Raw genomic sequence first — 19,648 nt, 5'->3', positions numbered from 1 at the left:
AGGTGGTGTTGTGGATGGACCTCTGCTCTGTAGCAGGAGCCCAGTAGTAGCCACTCAAGGGAGAAAATTAAGGGGACCAACAGGAGGCAGAGGGTGGTACTACCTTCATATTAAGGCAGAGTGGAGTCTGTTTCCCCCTTGTTTCCTGTAGGTAGCGTCAGTTAACACATGAAATGTCCCCTTTATCAGCCTCTGGGTAGAGATGAGGGCACTACCTCTGAGCCATGTCCTGCATTTTGGGAGAAGAGGACAGATCACCAGAAATAACCAGTCACCGCTACAGACAATTATTTGGTTTATTGCTGTTGGAAGAATTTTCCAGACACTGTTGAGTCAGTGCTCTGAAAGAGATCCTTGGGGCGAAGACCACTTAAGGCTCCCTCAGGGGAGTCAGCCATTAAAGCAGCTAAGCCAAGGTAGGTTCCTCCATCCCATCAACTCCTGCCAGAGGCAGAGCATCAGTCAATTCAGAAGCAGCTCTGTATTACACTTTGATTATAGCATTTTATTCTTAAAGTGCCTAAGTTACATAAAAACATGCCTCAGCTAACAATGTAGCATTTTAAAACAAGTAACTGAGCTAACAGCTGCTAGATAATTTGATGCATAGCTTAATGTTTTACTCAGAGGCTGGTCAGCCTGTATGGCCATGTGTATTTATTTCCACCAGCACCTCTATTTGTGCTTATTCACTGGCACCCAGGCCAAGCCGACTTCTTGGCATGAGAGAAGGGTCACAAATAGGAGTCTCCCAGGAAAGAGTTGCCCTTTCCAGATGCATGTTCACCGAGAGAGACGGTCGCCATAGCAAGACACTAACAAAGCAAAGGCTAAAAACCTCAGCGCCATCCTAGTGACCAGGTGCTGCAGCAACTCTGAACTGTAGGAATTACACACCAGTTATTGCAATGGAGGGTTAGGGTTCCACAGTGGTTTTTCACATAGAAATGTCCTGTGTGCTGCAGTGCCTAGCTTCAGAGGGGTGAAGAATTAGAGTGATAACTACCCTCAGGCACACCCATACCTGTCCAGTGTCCACAGGGGAATTGCATGAGTGTAAATGAGGGCAGAGCAGGGACACCTCTCTCATAAATGTTCTTTTCAAAGATTAAGAACTTCCCTTTATTACTCTAGTTCTTCTCCAGGAGACAGCTGTGGGCTCCAAGCAGAAACTACCCCATGTTCTTTCTAACAAAGAGGTTGATTATAGGATACCCAGAAGCAGACCATCACTGCTCTCCCAATACAGGGCTGGAGTTAACTGGAGGCTGAGAAGCACCAGGGGGTACTCTCACTCTTTTTGCTGTTTCATCCCAAACTGGTGAGGTTTACTTTTCCCTAGCAGAGTGAGTACACAGAACTAGAGCAGCTGACAAATAACAGCCTCGCTGCTTGCTATTTCAGGTTTTAGCACTATACCATTCCTGGAGTGCTTCTCCCCTCCCAGCCCCATGGGGAGGTAAGTCTGTTCCGTCTCCCACTGTATGATACTCAACATACACATGGGACAGGCCACGTTTTCCAAAGTAGTCTTGGAACCCCTAGATCCCGATCTTCTGGGTTTCCTACTCTCTCTCCCCTCCGAGCAGCAGGCACCAGCCCCAGGAGTCAGACTGGACAACAACATCAGGAGCCACTTTAGAAGTCACTGGACTGAGGTACTTGGCCAGGCCTGAGAGGGAACGTATGACTGACTGAGATTGGAGTTTGAGTGAGCCAGGCTTACTGCCCATCCCCCTCTACTCATTTACTTCCCTAAGATGCTGATATTACCTTCCCCTCTTCCACTCCCACCAGTTTCAGACTCCTCACAGGAGCTCCAGAATGTAGCCCTGATCCATTCAGAGATGGACATAGCTGGGTGCTCCCAGGGCTGAGTGGAGATGAAATAACCACGGCTGTTGCATGCATGAATTCCTCTTGCTGCTGGGTAGGAGCACAGGCCATTCCTATTCTTGGTGCTCCACCTGTCTCCCCGCACACTGGAGAGTTCTTAAAAATCAGACTCCATGATGTTTTAGGTGAGACTAGTTAACCTACTCAAGTGTGAGAGCTGAAGAACCCAGAGATCCTTGGGGTAGGATGGTGTGGAAGACCTGTAGTCACAAGAAGTTAGTGACGTTGCACTTTTCTCACCTGGAGCTCTGGTGGTGGTTACACGGAGAACTTGTTCTGAGCTGGCTCTGTTGTCTGGGATCCTGGGGGAGCCTCTGGGGAGAATGGCAGCTCCTGGATGGGTCTGCAGTGCTGATGGATCAGTGGACTCATCCCAGGAGACTGAGGGATAACCTGGACCCGGCAGCAGTCACAGCCATATCTCATCACTGCTCATGCTGGACACTTTGTAAATGTGCCCAACCATTGGGAACTGGATGAAACCTGGAGGACAAAAGAAATCCCATTACAAGGGCCCTGCTGCACAGTCAGCCCAGGTTGTGGGTCAGGGAATGCAGCTGTATTAAGTTGATGGGGGCAGGTGGTACACCGTTCCCAGGCTCGCTAAAGCCCCAACACTCAGGCCATTTCAAAGCGTATCCATGCCAGTTGCCTGTCAGTCCCTCCACTTTCAGCCCATTTAAAGTTAAATAGGTTTGAAATAATGACAACCTATGCTAAGGTCTAAACATGTAAAGTTAATATTAAGAGCATCAGAACAGCCACACAGCACCAACACTGTGCATGTTCTGAGGCTGGAGACCCCCCAGAAAAAAAATAGTGGGTGCTCAGCACACACCTGCAGCCCCAGATCAGCTCCCTCCTCCCCCCCCCCAGCACCTGCTGATCACCGGCAGGTGGGAGGGCAGGAAGGGGCAGGGCGTCCTAGGTGGAGAAGGTGGAACAGGGGTCCTTCCAGCCCAGTATCCTGTCTGCAGACAGTGGCCAATGCCAGGTGCCCCAGAGGGAATAAACAGAACAGGGAATCATCAAGTGACCCATCCCCTGTCACCCATTCCCAGCTTCTGACAAACAGAGGCTAGAGACACCATCCCTGCCCAATCTGGCTAATAGCCACCTATCCTCCGTGAACTTATCTAGTTCTTTTTTGAACCCTGGTATAGTCTTGGCCTTCACAACATCCTCTGGCAGAGTTCCACAGGTTGACTGTGCTTTGTGTGAAGAAACACTTCCTTGTGTTTGTTTCAAACCTGCTGTCTATTAATTTCATTTGGTGACCCCTAGTTCTTGTGTTATAGAATCACAGAACTAGAAGGGAACTCAAGAGGTCATCTAGTCCAGTCTCCTGCACTCAAGGCAGGACTAAGTATTATCTAGACCATTCCTGACAGGTGTTCGTCTAACCTGCTCTTAAAAATCTCCAATGATGGGGATTCTACAACCTCCCTAGGCTATTTATTCCAGTGCTTAACCACTCTGACAGTTAGGAAGTTTTTCCTAATGTCCAACCTAAACATCCCTGGCTGCAATTTAAGACCATTGCTTCTTGTCCTATCCTCAGAGATTAAGAAGAATAATTCTTCTCCCTCCTCCTTGTAACAACCTTTTATGTACCTGAAAACTGTTATGTCCCCTGTCAGTCTCCTCTTTTCCAGACTAAAACCCAATTTTTTCAATCTTCCCTCATAGGTCATGTTTTCTAGACCGTTAATCATTTTTGTTGCTCTTCTCTGGACTTTCTCCAATTTGTCCACATCTTTCCTCAAATGTGGTGCCCAGAACTGGCCACAATACCCCAGTTGAGATCTAATCAGCATGGAGTAGAGCGGAAGAATTACTTCTTCTGTCTTACTTACAACACTCCTGCTAATACATCCCAGAATGATGTTCACTTTTTTTTTGCAACAGTGTTACACTGTTGACTCATATTTAGCTTGTGATCCCCTAAGACCCCGAGATCCCTTTCCGCCATACTCCTTCCTAGGCAGTCATTTCCCATTTTCTATGTGTGCAACTGATTGTTCCTTCCTAAGTGGAGTACTTTGCATTTGTCCTTATTGAATTTCATCCTATCTACTTCAGACCGTTTTTCAGGTTTGTCCAAATCATTTTCAATTTTAATCCTATCCTCCAAAGCACTTGCAACCCCTCCCAGCTTGGTATCATCCGCAAACTTTATAAGTGTGCTATCTATGCCATTATCTAAATCACTGATGAAGATATTGAACAGAACCGGACCCAGAACTGATCCCTGCAGGACCCCACTCATTATGAGAAGGAGTAAATAACACTTTATTTACTTTCTCCACACCAGTCATGATTTTATAGACCTCTAAGGGGGTGGGATATGATAGTCGTCGTCTTTTCCAAGCTGAAAAGTCCCAATCTTATTAATCTCTCTTCATATGGAAGCTGTTACATACCCATAATCATTTTTGTTGCCCTTTTCTGAACTTTTTTCCAATTCCAATATATCTTTTTTGAGATGGGGCAACGACATCTGCACACAGTATTAAAGATGTAGGCGTACCATGGACTTATATAGAGGCAATACGATATTTTCTGTCTTATTATCTATCCCTTTCTTAATGATTCCCAACTTTCTGACTGCCGCTGCACATTGAGTGGATGTTTTCAGAGAACTATCCACAATGACTCCAAGATCTCTTTGTTGAGTGGTAACAGCCAATTTAGACCCCATCATTTTATATATATAGTTGGGATGTTTTCCAATATACATTACTTTGCATTTATCAATACTGAATTTCATTGCCATTTTGTTGCCCAGTCACCCAGTTTTGTGAGATCATGTTTTGTAGCTCTTCACAGTGTGCTTTGGACTTAACTATCTTGAGCAGTTTTGTATCATCTACAAATTTTGCCACCTCACTGTTTCCAGCTCATTTATGAATATGTTGAATAGTACTGGTCCCAGAACAGACCCCTGGGGGACACCACTATTTACCTCTCTCCATTCTGAAAACTGACCATTTATTCCGACCCTTGGTTTCCTATCTTTTAACCAGTTACCGATCCATGAGAGGATCTTTCTTATCCCAGGACAACTTACTTTGCTTAAGAGTCTTTGGTGAGGGACCTTGTCAAAGGCTTTCTGAAAATCTAAGTTCACTATAACCCCTTTGCCCACACGCTTGTTGACCTCCTTATGTTTGCTACAAAGTTTTAAAGAAAGTCGAACCACAGCGTGGGCAATTGGGTTCAGTGAGGGATCCTGCTCAAAGAGGTAGGCGTACGTTGCTGTTTATCTAATACTTGCCTGTAGGGCCATATTAGCACTGACCCAAAGCAAGAGGTTTCCATGGTCTAGAGCTGGCAGTATGGCCCTTCTGAGCCCCCATACTGTGCATCCCCACACAACAGCTGCCCTCCCATTTTATACGTGATCTCCCCACTCTCCCATTGCAGAGCTGCTGCTGACACTGCACGCAGTAGTGAGCCGTTTGCACTAGTCTATCACAGGATGGAACCACCTCTCCCAGATCCACTCCCTGCCCCTACAGGGCCACCCAGACTTGCTACCTCTATTACCAAATCCCAGGCTGTTCTCTGGCTCCGATAGGGCATCGTCCTTCCGCTCGGTCTGGAGTCCCGCGTCTCCATGGCTGGCTGTCAGGGGAAGGACGTGTTTGGAGTGAGGAGGAATCACACACATTGTGTCACATATCTATACTTCCCCCATCAGAGCTGGAACTCCCCTATCTGGGCATACTGGCACAGTCCCAACCCCCCTCCAAATGCAGCGGGGACCCAGCCCAGTGCTCAGAGCTACAATCAAAGGAGAAGCCACTGCCCCAGACAGATGCAGGAGAGGAGTCCTGGGGAAAGGCTCACACTGGGTCAATGGGAAATCTCACCCTATATGCTATGGAGGGACATCCCTCTAAACTGCCTGGCTCTGGTAAGGAACGCACCTTTGGCCTCCTGCGTGAGGTCATTGAGCTGCAGGTTGGACGGGAGGGACATGTTCTCTCGGGGCAGTCGCACGCTGTTCAGCTTCAGGTTGTTGGAATCGCTGCAGCAAGAACAAAGACTGAATGGCTGCAAGAGCCCCCTGCTGTGACACAGCACATACTGCAGTGCAGGCCTCTCCCCCAGCCCAGAGGCCCGGCCCCCAGCTCATGCCTATGTGTCAGCGGATTTGGCTCGTTCCGGGCTGGGTTGGCCCTCGGCCCCTACTGCTACATCTGTGTCCCATGGAACCAGCACTGACCGAGGGGGGAGGTCTGGATAGGAAGCCCTGCCCAGCCTGGTAGGGACTGGACACTCTCCCCACGCAGCAGCTGGGGCCCCTCTCTGAAGTAAGTTGGCAGGAGTCAGTCTAGCTCCCAAGGGCCCAAATTACAGTCAGCCCCAGCTGGCCCTACACACTGGACTCTCCTCTTGCCCCTACACAGGGTCTCTCCAGGGCAGGGCGGGGCTTGGGTGCCCAGGCTGCCCCTGCTCTGGGGATAGAGGACTCCAATCTCCAGTACTGTGAACCTGGCACCTTGCAACAACATCAAACTTACCCCAGCCCCAGGGGCCACCACATGGAGTTCAGCCATCCCCATGTGCTCCTAGCGGCCCCAGACCCTCCCCAAAAACTGCACATGCCAAAGCAGTGAAGGGGTTAAAGAGGCAGGCACTGGTGCATGGGGGGAGGGGAGGTGCAGGCTTCAGGCTGTTCGGTGAGGGAGGGCGGATAATAAGGCACTTTTACCCCTCCACCAAGTCCTATCAGAACAGAGACCCCGCAGCGAGGGGCAGGGGTGGGTTACCTTGGAGGCAGCGGCATAGGTCCAGAGAGCCCTAGCGAAGAAGAGAGCGTGTTAGGGGCAAAGTTGGTATCCTGGCCTTTACACAGAGCTGGGCACAGCAGGGGCACTGGGGCCCGTGACCCAAGGGGTTGAGGGAGGGAGCACTCCCAGGCCCAAAGAAAAGCCCTGGTGTCCAGGGCACCAGCAGTGCAAGGACACATCCCTCTCACCTGACACCTTCTTCCCCTTCCTGCAGATGACACAGATGATGAGGGTGTTGAGACAGAGGAGAGTCCCCAGTGCCAAGGCTCCTCCAACAATGATGGCCAGTAGGGGCAGCTCCACACGGGTATCCAGGAGACCTGCACCAGAGCCAGCCACCCGCATTAGAGACCTCTAGACGCAGCACGCACAGGCCTACGCCACCCTATGGGCTGTGCTCACTGGTCATTCCCATACAGCCCCAGAGGCTGTCTGGCATCTATGGCTCCCCCATCACAGGTTCATAGATTCCAAGGCCAGGAGGAGCCACTGTGATCATCTAGTCTGAACTTATAACACAGGCCAGGGAACTTGCCCCAGAATTCCCAGAGCAGTGATGGAGAATCCACCATGACCCCTGCTAAATTGTTCCAGTGCTTAATTACTCTCATCGTTAAAAATTTACATCTTTTTTCCAGTCTGAATTTGTCTAGCTTCAATTTCCAGCCCTTGGATCTTGTTCTACTGTTCTCTGCTCCCCATGTACATATTCATAGACTGTAATTGAGTCGCCATCTCTTTGTTAAGCTAAATAAATTGTGTTCCTTGAGTCTATCACTATAAAGCACATTTTCTAATCCTTTAATCATTCTGATGGCTTTTCCCTGACCCCTCTCCAATTTATCCACACTCCCCTTGAATTGTAGACACTAGAACGGGACACAGGATTCCAGCAGCAGTCGCACCAGTGCCAAATAGAGAGGTTAAATGATCTCTACTCCTACTCAAGATTCCCCTATTTATGCATGCCAAGATCTCATTAGCATTTTTGGCCACAGCATCACAGTGGTAGCTCATGTTCAGCTGATTATCCACCACAACTCCCAAGTGTTTCAGAGTCACTGCTTCCCAGGCTAGAGTCCCTCATCCTGTAAGTATGGCCTGCACTCTTTGCTCCTAGATGGATACATTTACATTTAGCCAGTTTTTAATCCATTTACTGTGTGCCATGTTAATTTTATATTATTCTACTTTTTTAAATCAAAATGTCATGCAGTACCAAGTCAAATGCCTTACAGAAATCTATTTCATCATACTATTACATTTATCAACCAAATTTGTAATCGCATAAAAAAAAGATATCAAGTTATTTGACAGGATCTATTTTCCATATATCCATGTTGATTTGCATTAATTACATCCTTCTTTAATTCTTTATTAATCAAGTCCTGTATCAGCCACTCCATTGTCCTGCCTGGGATCGATGTCAGGTTGACAGGCCTACAATCACCTGGATTGTCCCATTTAATCTTTTTAAAAATCGGTACATGAGCTTTCTCCTAGTCTTCTGGAACTTCCCCAGTGCTGCAAGCCTTATTGGAAATTAACATAAATGGTTCAGTGAGCTCCTCACCCAACTTTTTAAAAACTTTTGGACGCAAGTTATCTGGACCTGATGATTTTAAAATGTCTAGCTTCTGTTTAACATCCTCCAGCGATAGTAGTGGAATGGAGAGAGTGTTATCATCACCATGTGATGAGACTATATCATCTGCTTCTCCCCAAAATATAGAACAGAAATATTTATTGAACACTTCTGCCTTATCTGCATTATTACTGATAATTTTACCATTTCCATCTAGCAGTGGACTGGTACAATTGTTAGGATTCCTTTTATTCCTAATATATTTTTAAAAGTCCCTATTGTCTTTAACTCTGCTGGCCACAGATTTCTCCTTATGTCCTTTTGCTTCCCTTATTAATTTTCTACAATTCTTAACTTCTGATTTATATTCATTATTAACAACTTCCCTTTCTTCCATTTGTTTTATATATGTGCCTAAAAGCCCACAAGGAAGAATTATGATTTGGCTCATAATTGCTTTCAGCTCTGGGATGTTGCGCTTCAGAAGGATAACATGGGTCTCTACATTCACTACCCAGTTCCCCCAAAGTGAAGCAAGGAGCGTGAAGCACAGCTGGGCTCCTCTGTAAAACTGTTCTCACAAAACAGATGCTTTCTGGGGGGGAGTGGGATACAGGGCCTTTCCCCTCCAGGAGGCGCCAGCTCTGATCCTGCCCCAGGGCAGGGGTGTGTATATTGGGGAGACAAAGGAGGTATCAACTCCTCTACAGGGCAGTAACAGGAAAGAAGTGTCCATCCCCACAAGCTCTCAGAACATCTGGGTTCCCCATGGACATCCCCTCACTCAGGCACTTGCCCTCACAGCCCTGCTTGCACGGGCTGCAGCCTCTCCCACCATTGCCGGATTTGTGGATCACCCCAGACCAAGATGAGATGTGGGGGAAGGGCCCTGATTCTGCAACACTCTCCAGTCCCAGTGCCCAACTCCCAGAGGGGTCCCACCTACCTGGTGGCAGGATGGAGGAGTTGGTGATGCCCACATTGTTGGCTGCGGTGAAAGAGAAGTTCTTGGCCACACTGCTGAGCTGCACCTGCACGGTGTGGTTGGTCAGCCAGGGGTAGCTCTTGGTGTCCAGGATGAGGAAGTCAGATGTATTCACCATCACATGCCCATCCTGGTCTATCCAGGTGATGCTGGCTGGAGGATTGGCCCGCACCAGAACAAAGAGAACCATGAAGAGACCTGGGTCCTTGGCCTCCTGGTACTTGGCGTTCATCGTCATGATCTCCGGTTTAACTGGGCAAGAAGGGACACAAACCAATGTGTATGAAACAAAGCTGGCCCCTGGTCTTGAACCTAGTGAACACTGGAGAGGCAGCGGGGTCTAGTAGTTAGAGCTGGGGACAAGGAGCGGGGTCTAGTGGTTAGAGCAGGAATCTGGGGGTCAGGGCTCATGGCTGTGTGCTGGGAGCAGGGGCTTGTGAGCTGAGGGGCAGGGTTCCTCTGCCAGGGTTGAATTTGGCCTCCTGTCTCAGCAGTGGGAGGGAAAAGCCATAATTTCATGTTTGTGCAGCACTTTAATGAGGAGGCTTCGTTGTTATTAGTGATGGATTCAGGTCAGTGTCCTGTGTTCTCTGCACATATGACCATGAGATGCGGGGCTCAAACCCCTGAGGTGCTGGCAGCACAGAGCTCCTGCGGGCCCCAATTAGCTGCTAATGAGAATAATGATGACAGCCTCCCTGCAACTGGCCAGGGCATCCAGGGCACTCCACAATTAACCCCTTCCAGTCCAGCCCCTGCTCTGGAAGCTTCCTTGGTCCAGACACACAAGCATGGGTGGGAAGGAAGCCTCTGCCATTCCATCATGTCTAACTGCCTGGGGCTTGGCTGGAGAAAGTGCAGGAGGGGTCTTGTTAGCCTCTCTGTTCAGGGGAGCTGGGTCCAACCCTTCCTCAGATCTCCAGAGAAATATATCTGGTGGAACCCAGGGTACTGTGTCCACCTCAGAGCTCTGTATGACCAGCCGCCTCTGCTTGGGGTGCGAGCCAGGACTGAGGAGCAGTAGCAAAGCTGGGGGCAAAAGTGGAAGGGCTGGAATAGTGGGGTCAGGATTGAGGGGCAGGATTGAGAGCTTGGGAGGAGAGCAGGGGCCGGGCTGGAATAGCCAGGGGCCATGGCTTGGAATCAAGGGGTATTATCAGAGCTGTAGAGGGAGAGAGGGGGCACGGCTGGAATAGCAGAGGGGATGCAAAATGGGATTAAGGTGTGTGTTGTGGGGAGGGGTGCCCCTTGGTCTCTCCCCTAATGAATTCTCCGGACGAGGGACCTGGCCTGTACAGAGCAGGAGCCCTGGTAAAGCCCAAGGGGCCAGCCCTTACACTGCACGTTGAGAAGCACCGAGGCATTGGAGGTCTTGCCAGAGGCTGGGTCTGTCAGTGAGCAGTTCAGTTCCCTGTCTGCGCGCTGCGCCGTGACTGTGAAAGTGCTGGAGCTCTGCTCAAAGGCCTCAGCCAAGGTGGCCAACACTGTGGAACCATTGGTCTCTTGCTTCTTGCCATTCAGGTACCAGGTGAGCATGGGCACGGCCTGCCAGCTGTCCACCTGGCAGGTGAAGTCCCGGCTCTCATCCTCCTGCATGGTGCTCACCAACAGTGACTGCCCATTGATCTTGGGATCTGGTTCCCCCAGCCCTGCCAGGGAATCAGGAGGGAAAAGCCAACAAAGCAGCACACTTGAGCCAGGAGCTCATCTTATGCCCTGCTCCCACTCCATACACACCAGGGATCCATTTCACCAACATAGAAACAGGCCCTGGGCAGCTGGAACAAGTCCCTGGAGGCTCTGAATCTAAGTGGGGCTGCTTTGAGCTGGCTAAGACACCAGCTGGGGAGCTGGAAGTCAGGCCAGCCAGGGCACAGGACACTGCAGCAGACCAGGTAAGGGAGTCTTGGTAGGCATGGCCGCCAGGAGCCTCCCGCCTCACAGCCAACGCAGAGGGCTAGGTTCGGCGCCTGTTCACTCAGTTTCAGGGGGCCCCTCACAAGCTGGCATGGAGGCAGGGGCAAGTCCAGTCCGAGAACTGCATGGGACTATCCATGCACAGGGCCCAGGCCTGCCCAGCACCCCACAGGGCACGGGGACTCCCCTCCACGCAAGGGCCTTACCTGACTGCACCAGTGCCTCAATGTGGAGCAGCAGCAGTGCACGGGAGAGGATGGCACCGCAGCCGGCCAGGTTCCTGGTGAGCCCCATCTGTGCTCTGGTCGGGTCCCCAGTTTCACCAGCGCCCCGGCACTAGGAGAGAGTCAGACAGCACCTGCGTGCCATGGGGAGGGCGGAGCAGGGATGCTGCTCCTAGAGTGGGCTCTGAGGGATCCCCCCACTCCTGAACTGGGGCCCGTTGCCTGCGCGGCCAAGCGAGGGGCGATCACCGCCCTGGGTGTTAGCCAGGGGACCAGTGCAGTGTGTCTGCCCACAGCGGCCCCACTACACCTGGAGACCTCCAGGGGCCACCTCGTCACTCAGCGGTCACCACCCAAACCGCAGGCCCCGGGGCTGTCAGCGCGTCCCCCGCCAGGCCTCCACACGGGGAGCTACCGGGGGGGGTCACACCGAACCCCCGCACAGCACACGCACTCACCCGCCCCCATGGTGCGCCTTCACGGGGCACGCGCACGGGCAGGGGCACACGCGGGGCACGCGGCGCGAGGAGCCCGGGGTGGCGCGCGGGCTGGGCCGATGCCCCGCGCCCCCCAGAGGCTGCCCCCGGGCGGCGACCCCCAGCTCTGCTGGCGATCGAGCCCCAAGGCCGCGGCGGCTGCAGCTGCCGGCTCGCGGCGGCGGGCGGAGGCCGGTTACCTGGGATCACTGCGGCGGCTCCATCAGCAGCTGCGCCCGCCGAGCCCCGCCGGCCCCCCGGGCGCTCAGGCCCGCGGGGGCGCTGCAGGGGCCCGCGGGCAGCGGCCCGCCCATCCCGGCAGGGCGCTGCAGAGCGCGCGGCCCGGCCCCGGCTGCAGCTGCCCGGCGCGAGGGGAGCGGAGCGGCCCTGGCTCGGCGCCCGCCCGCTGCAGTCCCGGCCCTGCGGCTGGGCTGCAAACCCCATTGGCTGGCAGGGTGGAGCCAAAGGGCTGGGCCTGAGCACCAATCCGAACCCACTCCGTTCACCAGGAGCCGCTGGCTCGTGTGAACGCTGAGGTCGGATTAACTGGCTCTACCGCTTTTCACCGCATACAGTTCCTCTGTAAAATGCCCTTTGAGCAGCCCTAGGACAGTGCTGCGCTGACGGAGCAGACCCAGCTGTAACAGTAGATGCAGGCCCAGCCCACACACCGAGAGCTGATGCTGCCCCAGCTTAGAAGTTACATTCTGGAACAAACTGAAAAGAGGGTTAAAAACCCCACTGCCAAGAGGGATGTTTGCAATGATTTCAGATGAGAAATGTTTGAGGTTAGACAGTCCCTGGGTGTCAGTACTGGAGAGCTAAACACAACAGCACCAGGCTGAGCACCAAGAGGGAGTGCAAATGAAAGTACAGTGTGCCTAAGCCACTTCCGGCACTAGGAAAGCAATCAAAACACAAACCACAGGAGCACAGAGAGGCTCCAGTCAAGATCAAGGCCCCATTGTGCAAAGTGTTGAACATGCACATTGAGAGAGTCCTCCCTGCCTCAAAACGCCAACAGTTAAAAAAGACAAGCCCCACCAACAAAGGAACCGAGGCAGAAAGACTAAGTGACTTGCCCGTGATCCCACAGTCAGACCGGGGCAGAGCAGGAAATTGAATCCTGTTTCCAAAGACCCAGTCCAGTGTGCTGTCGAGTAGGCTACCGTTACTGAGCATAGGCCAGTCTAGTTCCAGGCCCCAGCTGAGTGACATGTGAACAAGGACCTGGGGAACTGAAGAACCCAATGGCTACATTTGCTAGGGCCATAGGAAGGGGCTGGGTTTTTTCAGAGCACTCTTTTATTACTACTTACATCTAAAAGTGAAAAGAACATTAATTACACCCAGACAACTAGAGCCCAGCGCCAGCCAAACTAGAGAGTTTATTTGTGATAGGGAAGACCAATGCCCAAGCTGAAGCAGGGTCAGCTCTTATCTGGAGCAAGCAAGTGTGAGAAACGGCCGCAGGGGAGGCCTGTCCAGAACATGGTGCGATTCGAATCCAGCCGATCCACTCATGAGGTTCGAAAGCTTTACGAGAAACGACAAATGCTTCTGGGGAGGAAGTGGCTTGTGCTGGTTTGTACACAGTGGCCCACTCCTGGCAAGTTCCTGCCAAGTGGCTCACCTGCCTGGGGGCCTCATCTGGGAACCTGCCTATGACAAAGACACTGCAGATCACGCCTTGTGCCAGGCCAGCGGAGGTGGCCAGGATTGAGATGCGTCAGGCTCTGCAAAAGACAAACTTCCCTACAAACATCCGGCCGTTGCTCAGGATGCACCAATTTAAGCCAGTGATTCTTAACCAGGGGGCTGCAAGCAGGTTTTAGGGGGTCGACCAAGCATGGCTGGCATTAGAATTTCTAGGGCCCAGGGCAGAAAACCAAAGCCCTGCCACACAGGCCTGCAGCCCAGGGTCCCGAGCCCCACCACCTGGGGCTGAAGCCGAAGCCTGAGCAACTTAGCTTTGCAGGGCCCCCTGTGGCACAGGGCCCCGCGCAATTGCCCTGTTTGCTACCTGCGAACACCGGCCCTGGCTTTTATAGGCAGAAAAAGTTGTTGAGGCACAGCTGGACCGTGGAGTTTTTATAGCATGTTAGGGGTGGGGGGGGGAGCCTCAGAAAGAAAATGGTTGAGACCCCTGATCTCGGCTGCCCTTGCCCCAGTGGAGAGTTCAGGATTCTATGTGGGGCAGGTGGAAGGCATCCTGTCTGTCTGGCCCAGCAGAATGATTCAGTGGCAACCCTCTCCCCTGGAACAATCTCAGCTGACCCCTTGCCTGGACAGATGGGCTCTAGTTGCTTCCCTGGATGTCTGGGTTCTGCAGCTTCCTCATCATCTCCAACAGCATCTGGTTGCAGAGCGCTGAATAGGGGTTCATCAGGACCAGCTGGTGCCGAGCGAAGGCGCTACCCAGTCTGGCTCCCTGCTCAAAATCCTGCCTGGCATTATCCTCATGGCCCTGCAGCACATTGATGAGACCTCGCTGCACGAAGCACTGGCATGCCACACGGCCTGTGCCCCTGCTGAGGCGCAGGGCTGTGTCCAGGTCCTGCAGGGCACCTGTTTGGAGACAGAAAGGAAGAAGGGTGAACTCTGCCTGGCCTTGATCAGTGTAATGTGCTGGGACTCAGCTGTAGGCTCCTAGGGGTTCAGATCCATGATTAGCATGCACAGCCTTCTGTTGGAAGAGCTAAGTATTATCCCTCTTGTACAGACGGGGCACAGGGCAGTGACCAAAGCCATCCTCTGAGTGTCTCTCACAGCTGAGATGCTGTAACAACATTTTCAAAATAAAAAAATAGGGTCCTTTTGTGAGGACTTGTTTTAGGGTTATTAAATGTTCATTCAATAGACAAAAGTTCCTATTTTCTATGCTGTGCCCCAGCTTCTGACCCATCCACAACATGGGAAGGTTCTCAGAGGGGAGAGTTTTTCCATAGTAACTTGTTCTGAATTTATCTATTGCGGAACACGGACCAAGAATCATGAACGTCGACTGTGAGCCCCAGCGCCTCTCCAGTAGTGTCTCCACTCCTCCTACTCCACCCCAAACCCCGTTTATCACCCTGAAAGTGTGTTCCTGGTAAATACAGAGCAAATTCTACCCAGTGTTGCTACACATTGGAACAAACAATAGGACTGAAAAAACAGGGACATTTCAGGACCCACAAAAGAAAGTCCTGGGACATCACATGAAACAGGGACATCACATGAAAAATTGGGTCACAAGTCAGGATTGAACCTAGGAGTTCCTGGCTCCCAGTGCTGAGCTTAGAACCTGCTTCTCTATTGTGTGCAATTCACGTACCTTGTGCTGTGACTGCACTGCTGCCCATCAGACCCCACGCCTGGCCCGGTCACTCCTAGAACCAGACCACCTGTTTGCAGCCTTCCCCAATGGTAACTGCCAACCCAGGGGTGATGGGCATGACTCCCCTCCTCATTTACCTGCCACATCCCCTTTGAGACGAAGGGCCTGGGCACGGTTGTTGTAGCACGAGGCTCGCTCCGGAAGGAGCCAAATGGCCTGGCTGAATCTCTCAAGGGCCATGTTCACATTTCCCGATTCAGCTGCCAAAACTCCCTGCAGCTCCAGCTCTTTGACTTGCTCCAGCAGCTCTGAGGTGAAAGCTCCATCTGTGACATGCATAAAAGAAAAACTTCATTTATGCAGCGCTCTGGGCAGACACCCAGACCAGGGCACAGTGAGGGGAGAGTCTCAAAACCACCAGGCATGGGACAGGAGCCCACCGGACCAAGGGTTAATATGGGGGCTCGGAACTAGTCTTGGGCTCTGCTTTCCTGATCCACCAAGGGTTGAGAGCAGTGCCCAGGCGTGTCATGGGTTGCTGTGACAGCAGATCTCCATTGGGCACCTTTACTCAGGCAGGTATGCAGACTGGGCAGCAGGCTGCATTTAAATCCAACATGCAGTTTAATTCCCACACATTCAGATTCACATAAACCTGCTGCCCCAAAGAGAGACCAGGAACCTCACTGCAAAGTGCATGGGCCCTGGCCCCAAGGCCAAAGTGTCCACGCTGCTCCCCAGTGAATTAGAAGAGGAACTCTCCAGTCTCCTGTGTGATCCCTTTCCAAAGGGCTGCCTGGCCCAGGGGTGGGTCCAGTGGGATCCAGTCAGCACCCTGATCCAGGCCAGACTCCTTGGTTATTTGTAACAATTTTGTGAGTTTGGGGGAAAGCGACGTGGCCGTGAGATGCCTGCACAGGCACCTCTCAAACCGACTGTCTTGGTGCTCATGGCAGGACAGCCTGACAGGCCAAAGGATGCTTCAGTAGCTGGCCGAATGTAGAAGGCAGGCTGAGCTGATCAGGCAGGTATTTGCTACCACACTTCAACCTTCTGTAATGGTGGCCCTGCTCTGTGGGCCCTCCCCCAACTCCCAGCGGCACCACTATCTGGTAAGGAGTAACAGATGCAGGGACCTGCTGGTCTCTTCTCATCTAAGGTCTTGTCTACACTACAAAATTAGGTCAAATTTATAGAAGTCGGTTTTGGAGAAAGCGTTTTTATACAGTGGATTGTGTGTGTCCCCACAGAAATGCTCTACGTGCATGTCGTCAGCGGAGTGTGTCCACAGTACCGAGGCAACCGTCGACTTACGGAGCGTTGCACTGTGGGTGGCTATCCCACAGTTCCTGCAGTCTCCACCGCCCATTGGAATTCGGGGTAGAAATCCCAGTGCCTGATGGGGCTAAAACATTGTCGCGGGTGGTTCTGGGTACATATCGTCAGGCCCCCGTTCCCTCCCTCCCTCCGGGAAAGCAAGGGCAGACAATCGTTTTGCTCCTTTTTTCCTGAGTTACCCGTGCAGACGCCATACCACGGCAAGCATGGAGCCCGCTCAGCTCAGTGACAGACAGCAAGCAGGCAGCTCTCTTGCATCACTTTCTCTGCATTGTAGAGATTTTCCCCTCCAGGGCTGAGAAGAGCTTTCAGGTGCTAACTAGTGAGGGCCCCAGTCCCATCAGGGTCCAGTTAGTCCAACTGGCATATCTTTCTAGAGATCAGCATGCTTTCCTTCCAGCTCTTAGTGAGCTCTGCCCTAGCTTCCAAGCCCCCATCAGTCACTGCCAGGGGAACGCTGGATCATTCCACAACATCCATGCGACTAGTTCTTCCCTGGTGTAACTCCACTGACTTCTCTCGGATTACAGCAGTGCCATTGTTCACAATGAAGACAGTTCTTCCCATCATTAGCCAGTGCCAGCACACACCTCCTCAGTGGCAAAGTCCACCACCGGGAAGGGTAAATCACAGCCACTGCACAGACATTTAGTTACCAGCAAGAATCTAAGCCCCCAGAGGTACAACTGCTGCTGAATCAAACCTCACCTTCCCCTTGGATTGCCTCTGCCTCCTCTCCCGCATCTGAGGTGGTGATGTCCCCAAAAGGAGCACTGGGGTTAAAGATGGTTTGAAGAACCGCCCTGTCCTGGGCTGTAGCCATGTTTGACAGCACACAGAGAGAGGCAGGAAAAGGCACCTCTAGCAAGCCAGGAATGGTGTCTGGAGACACAAGTCGGGGGCTGGCCTAAAAGCAGCCAATAGGAGTGGGGGAGGAGATGGGGGCACCGCACCGCAGAGCAGCAGGGGAGGTTAATGTTCACATGGACTTTTAGCATTCTGTCCCTGGCCAGAGGCAGATAAAACCTCCAGAGGGCCTGCTGGCTGTCAACTGCAGGCAAAGACAGAAGTGGAATTGCATGTCAAATGTGAGCAGAACTCACTAAAACCATTGCGGGTGTTGAGGTCAGTAACAGGATGCGTGTGGGAGAGGGCAGGGAAAGGGATTCTAGCCCCACCAAAGCACTACCAGTTTCTATTGCACAGACATGGAAATAAACTGGATGCACATTCAGGCCATTGCTAAATCTTGACATTTTTCTTACACGTCTCCTCTGGCATCAGCCTTTCCCCCCTGCATACACAGCCAGAATTGTTGTCCAAGCCCGGATCCCTGAATGTCTTGGCTACAGAATCCTCTCCTTGTCTGGCCTGGACTCCTGCACCCTTTCTCCCCTTGTGTCTTCACCATGCTTCTGCCAAGATCTTATTCTCGGAGTTCTGACGTCAGGCCCTGAGTCCCTCCGCCAGCTTCTCCTTTACCTGTGTATCAAATAAAAGATACTTGTCTTTACCTTCAAGGCAGTTCATAATGTTGCCCCACTCCACTTGGTGACCTACTTACCTATGGTGATGTCAACCTGTGTTCGCTCTGCCAGTGTTCCCAGTCTTCACTGCCCACAAGGCAGTTTCTCTCTGACACCTCCGTGCTGCCTTCATGCCTGAGGAAAACCCCTGATAAAATCCCCACTGCCATTGCCTTGTCCATCTCAGGATGCCCCTCTAGATGGTTCTCCAGGCACCATAGCAGAGGGCATTGCTGGGCAGGTGACAAGTGGGGCCTGTTGTTCTTCCCCTTCTTTCCTTTGCCCTCAACTGAAACCAGCCATCCACCATCCATGAAACTAACCCAGGAGGGCCAATTCCTCCCCAGGGTCGTTGGATTGTTTGTTGTATCCATATTCCCTCAGTGTATCTGTGGCTGTTGGCTGGCTGGCTGTTTGTACAGTGTCCTGCAATGCGGCCCTAACTGAGGCCTAAGGGCTCTACCAGCATATAGACCACTTGGATAGCAAACTCTTCTTCCAGTGGGTTGAGTTTCATAACGCTTTGAACTAATTCTGTATCACAGGCCAAGATGCTAGGGAGATGCTGAATATATGTGAATGTTTGTTTCCCTAAGAGCTTAGAACATGGATGCCCAGTGCCACAGAAAATCCCACACACAAGTCACAAGGTACACACACACACAGGGTCTGCTTAACACCTGGGTGACTTTTACAAATGGTGTTTCACTTGTTCTGTGACTATGAGGGATCAAGGACTTGGGAGGGATGAGGCCTTCTTCCTTACCCTTCCACAGGTCACTTTTCTTTCATGACATCACTGCATGCCCTTATGTTTCAAGGTTACCTGTCAAGAACCATCCCCATTTGAGACAGGGACTCATCTCTTTTGCAGTGCACCAGTCACATCTATGGGACTACAACACAAATAGTAATAATGAAGCCACGTGATATCGATGTGCCTTTTCTGAAGAAAGGGTGATTCACATGATGAGGCTGAGCGACGGTGGCACTGGAACACCTCCTCTCCAGCTTTTTAAAAAATAAAGTAAATCAAGAGTCACCCTCTGCAGCAATAAACTTGACATGTTTATTAATTAAACTATCACTTAAATAAAAAAAAGTGCATAGAAAATAAACATGTTTAAAAACTCCTTTTTGTTTTTTACAACTATATACACTTTTATTTTTACATTCAGTCTTTCGCAGAGCTTTCAGCATTGTTTTTTAACTATTAAAGTATTTCCTTCATCCCTGTGACAGGGAGTTAACACTGATGTACTTTAGACATTTCCTTTTTTCTTTTTTTTTTTCTTTTCTTTTTTTTAAACCAGAAGCTTGGAAGAACACAAGAAAAAAAGAAATAAAAAGATCCGTTACACATGATAAGTTGTTGAGAAATGTATTATTTCTAGAACATGACCTTGCCATTGTAGAGCTTTTTTTTTTTTTGAACAATTATTCACCTACCTGTATTTACTAAAGAGACTGTTAAGTTTAATAAAAGAAACACCACAAGTATAGTTCTTGGTTGATAGACAAAGCTACAGTACCTTGTTAAAAAGATACCAGGAAAGCACAGAACACATTTTTCCCTATATGCA

The 19,648-nt window shown here is 51.2% G+C and overlaps 2 protein-coding genes across 4 annotated transcripts; both read right to left on the bottom strand.

The window, feature by feature from the left end:
- Positions 1-364: 364 nt before the first annotated feature.
- TMEM25 (transmembrane protein 25) lies at positions 365-12,168 on the bottom strand. Of its 3 annotated transcripts, XR_012636054.1 has the most exons (10): positions 12,083-12,168; positions 11,389-11,518; positions 10,603-10,914; positions 9,227-9,517; positions 6,884-7,015; positions 6,675-6,705; positions 5,829-5,929; positions 5,437-5,523; positions 2,137-2,379; positions 365-441 (listed from the first exon to the last, which is right to left on the bottom strand). XR_012636054.1 is itself a non-coding variant. In XM_074936839.1 (9 exons), exons 2-9 carry the CDS (start codon positions 11,474-11,476, stop codon positions 2,306-2,308), a joined length of 1,116 nt encoding a protein of 371 aa, XP_074792940.1. In that variant the 5' UTR covers positions 11,477-11,518; positions 12,083-12,168; the 3' UTR covers positions 485-2,305. The 3 variants fall into 3 exon arrangements, 2 of the variants coding, with proteins under 2 accessions (XP_074792940.1, XP_074792942.1); XM_074936839.1 differs by lacking the exon at positions 365-441 and having other exon boundaries at positions 485-2,379; XM_074936841.1 differs by lacking the exon at positions 365-441 and having other exon boundaries at positions 485-2,379; positions 5,446-5,523.
- An 884-nt stretch (positions 12,169-13,052) lies between these two features.
- TTC36 (tetratricopeptide repeat domain 36) lies at positions 13,053-17,425 on the bottom strand. Its single transcript, XM_074936589.1, has 3 exons — positions 17,248-17,425; positions 15,339-15,527; positions 13,053-14,450 (listed from the first exon to the last, which is right to left on the bottom strand). The coding sequence occupies exons 1-3, from the start codon at positions 17,360-17,362 to the stop codon at positions 14,182-14,184; spliced, it is 573 nt and encodes a 190-aa protein (XP_074792690.1). The 5' UTR covers positions 17,363-17,425; the 3' UTR covers positions 13,053-14,181.
- Positions 17,426-19,648: the final 2,223 nt, after the last annotated feature.

Source organism: Natator depressus, chromosome 22, assembly GCF_965152275.1.
Source record: "Natator depressus isolate rNatDep1 chromosome 22, rNatDep2.hap1, whole genome shotgun sequence".
In the NCBI taxonomy this organism is placed as follows: domain Eukaryota; kingdom Metazoa; phylum Chordata; order Testudines; family Cheloniidae; genus Natator; species Natator depressus.
This window is presented reverse-complemented; position numbering and strand designations above follow the sequence as displayed.

Coding starts and splice junctions, on each gene's coding strand:
- TTC36 (XM_074936589.1), bottom strand. CDS start 17,362: ATGGCTACAGCCCAGGACAGGGCGGTTCTTCAAACCATCTTTAACCCC. Junction 15,528..17,247: donor AGAGGCAATCCAAGGGGAAG/GTGAGGTTTGAT, acceptor TGCATGTCACAG/ATGGAGCTTTCACCTCAGAG. Junction 14,451..15,338: donor TCTCAAAGGGGATGTGGCAG/GTAAATGAGGAG, acceptor GTCTCCAAACAG/GTGCCCTGCAGGACCTGGAC.
- TMEM25 (XM_074936839.1), bottom strand. CDS start 11,476: ATGGGGCTCACCAGGAACCTGGCCGGCTGCGGTGCCATCCTCTCCCGT. Junction 10,915..11,388: donor TGAGGCACTGGTGCAGTCAG/GTAAGGCCCTTG, acceptor ATTCCCTGGCAG/GGCTGGGGGAACCAGATCCC. Junction 6,706..6,883: donor GAAGGGGAAGAAGGTGTCAG/GTGAGAGGGATG, acceptor CTTCTTCGCTAG/GGCTCTCTGGACCTATGCCG.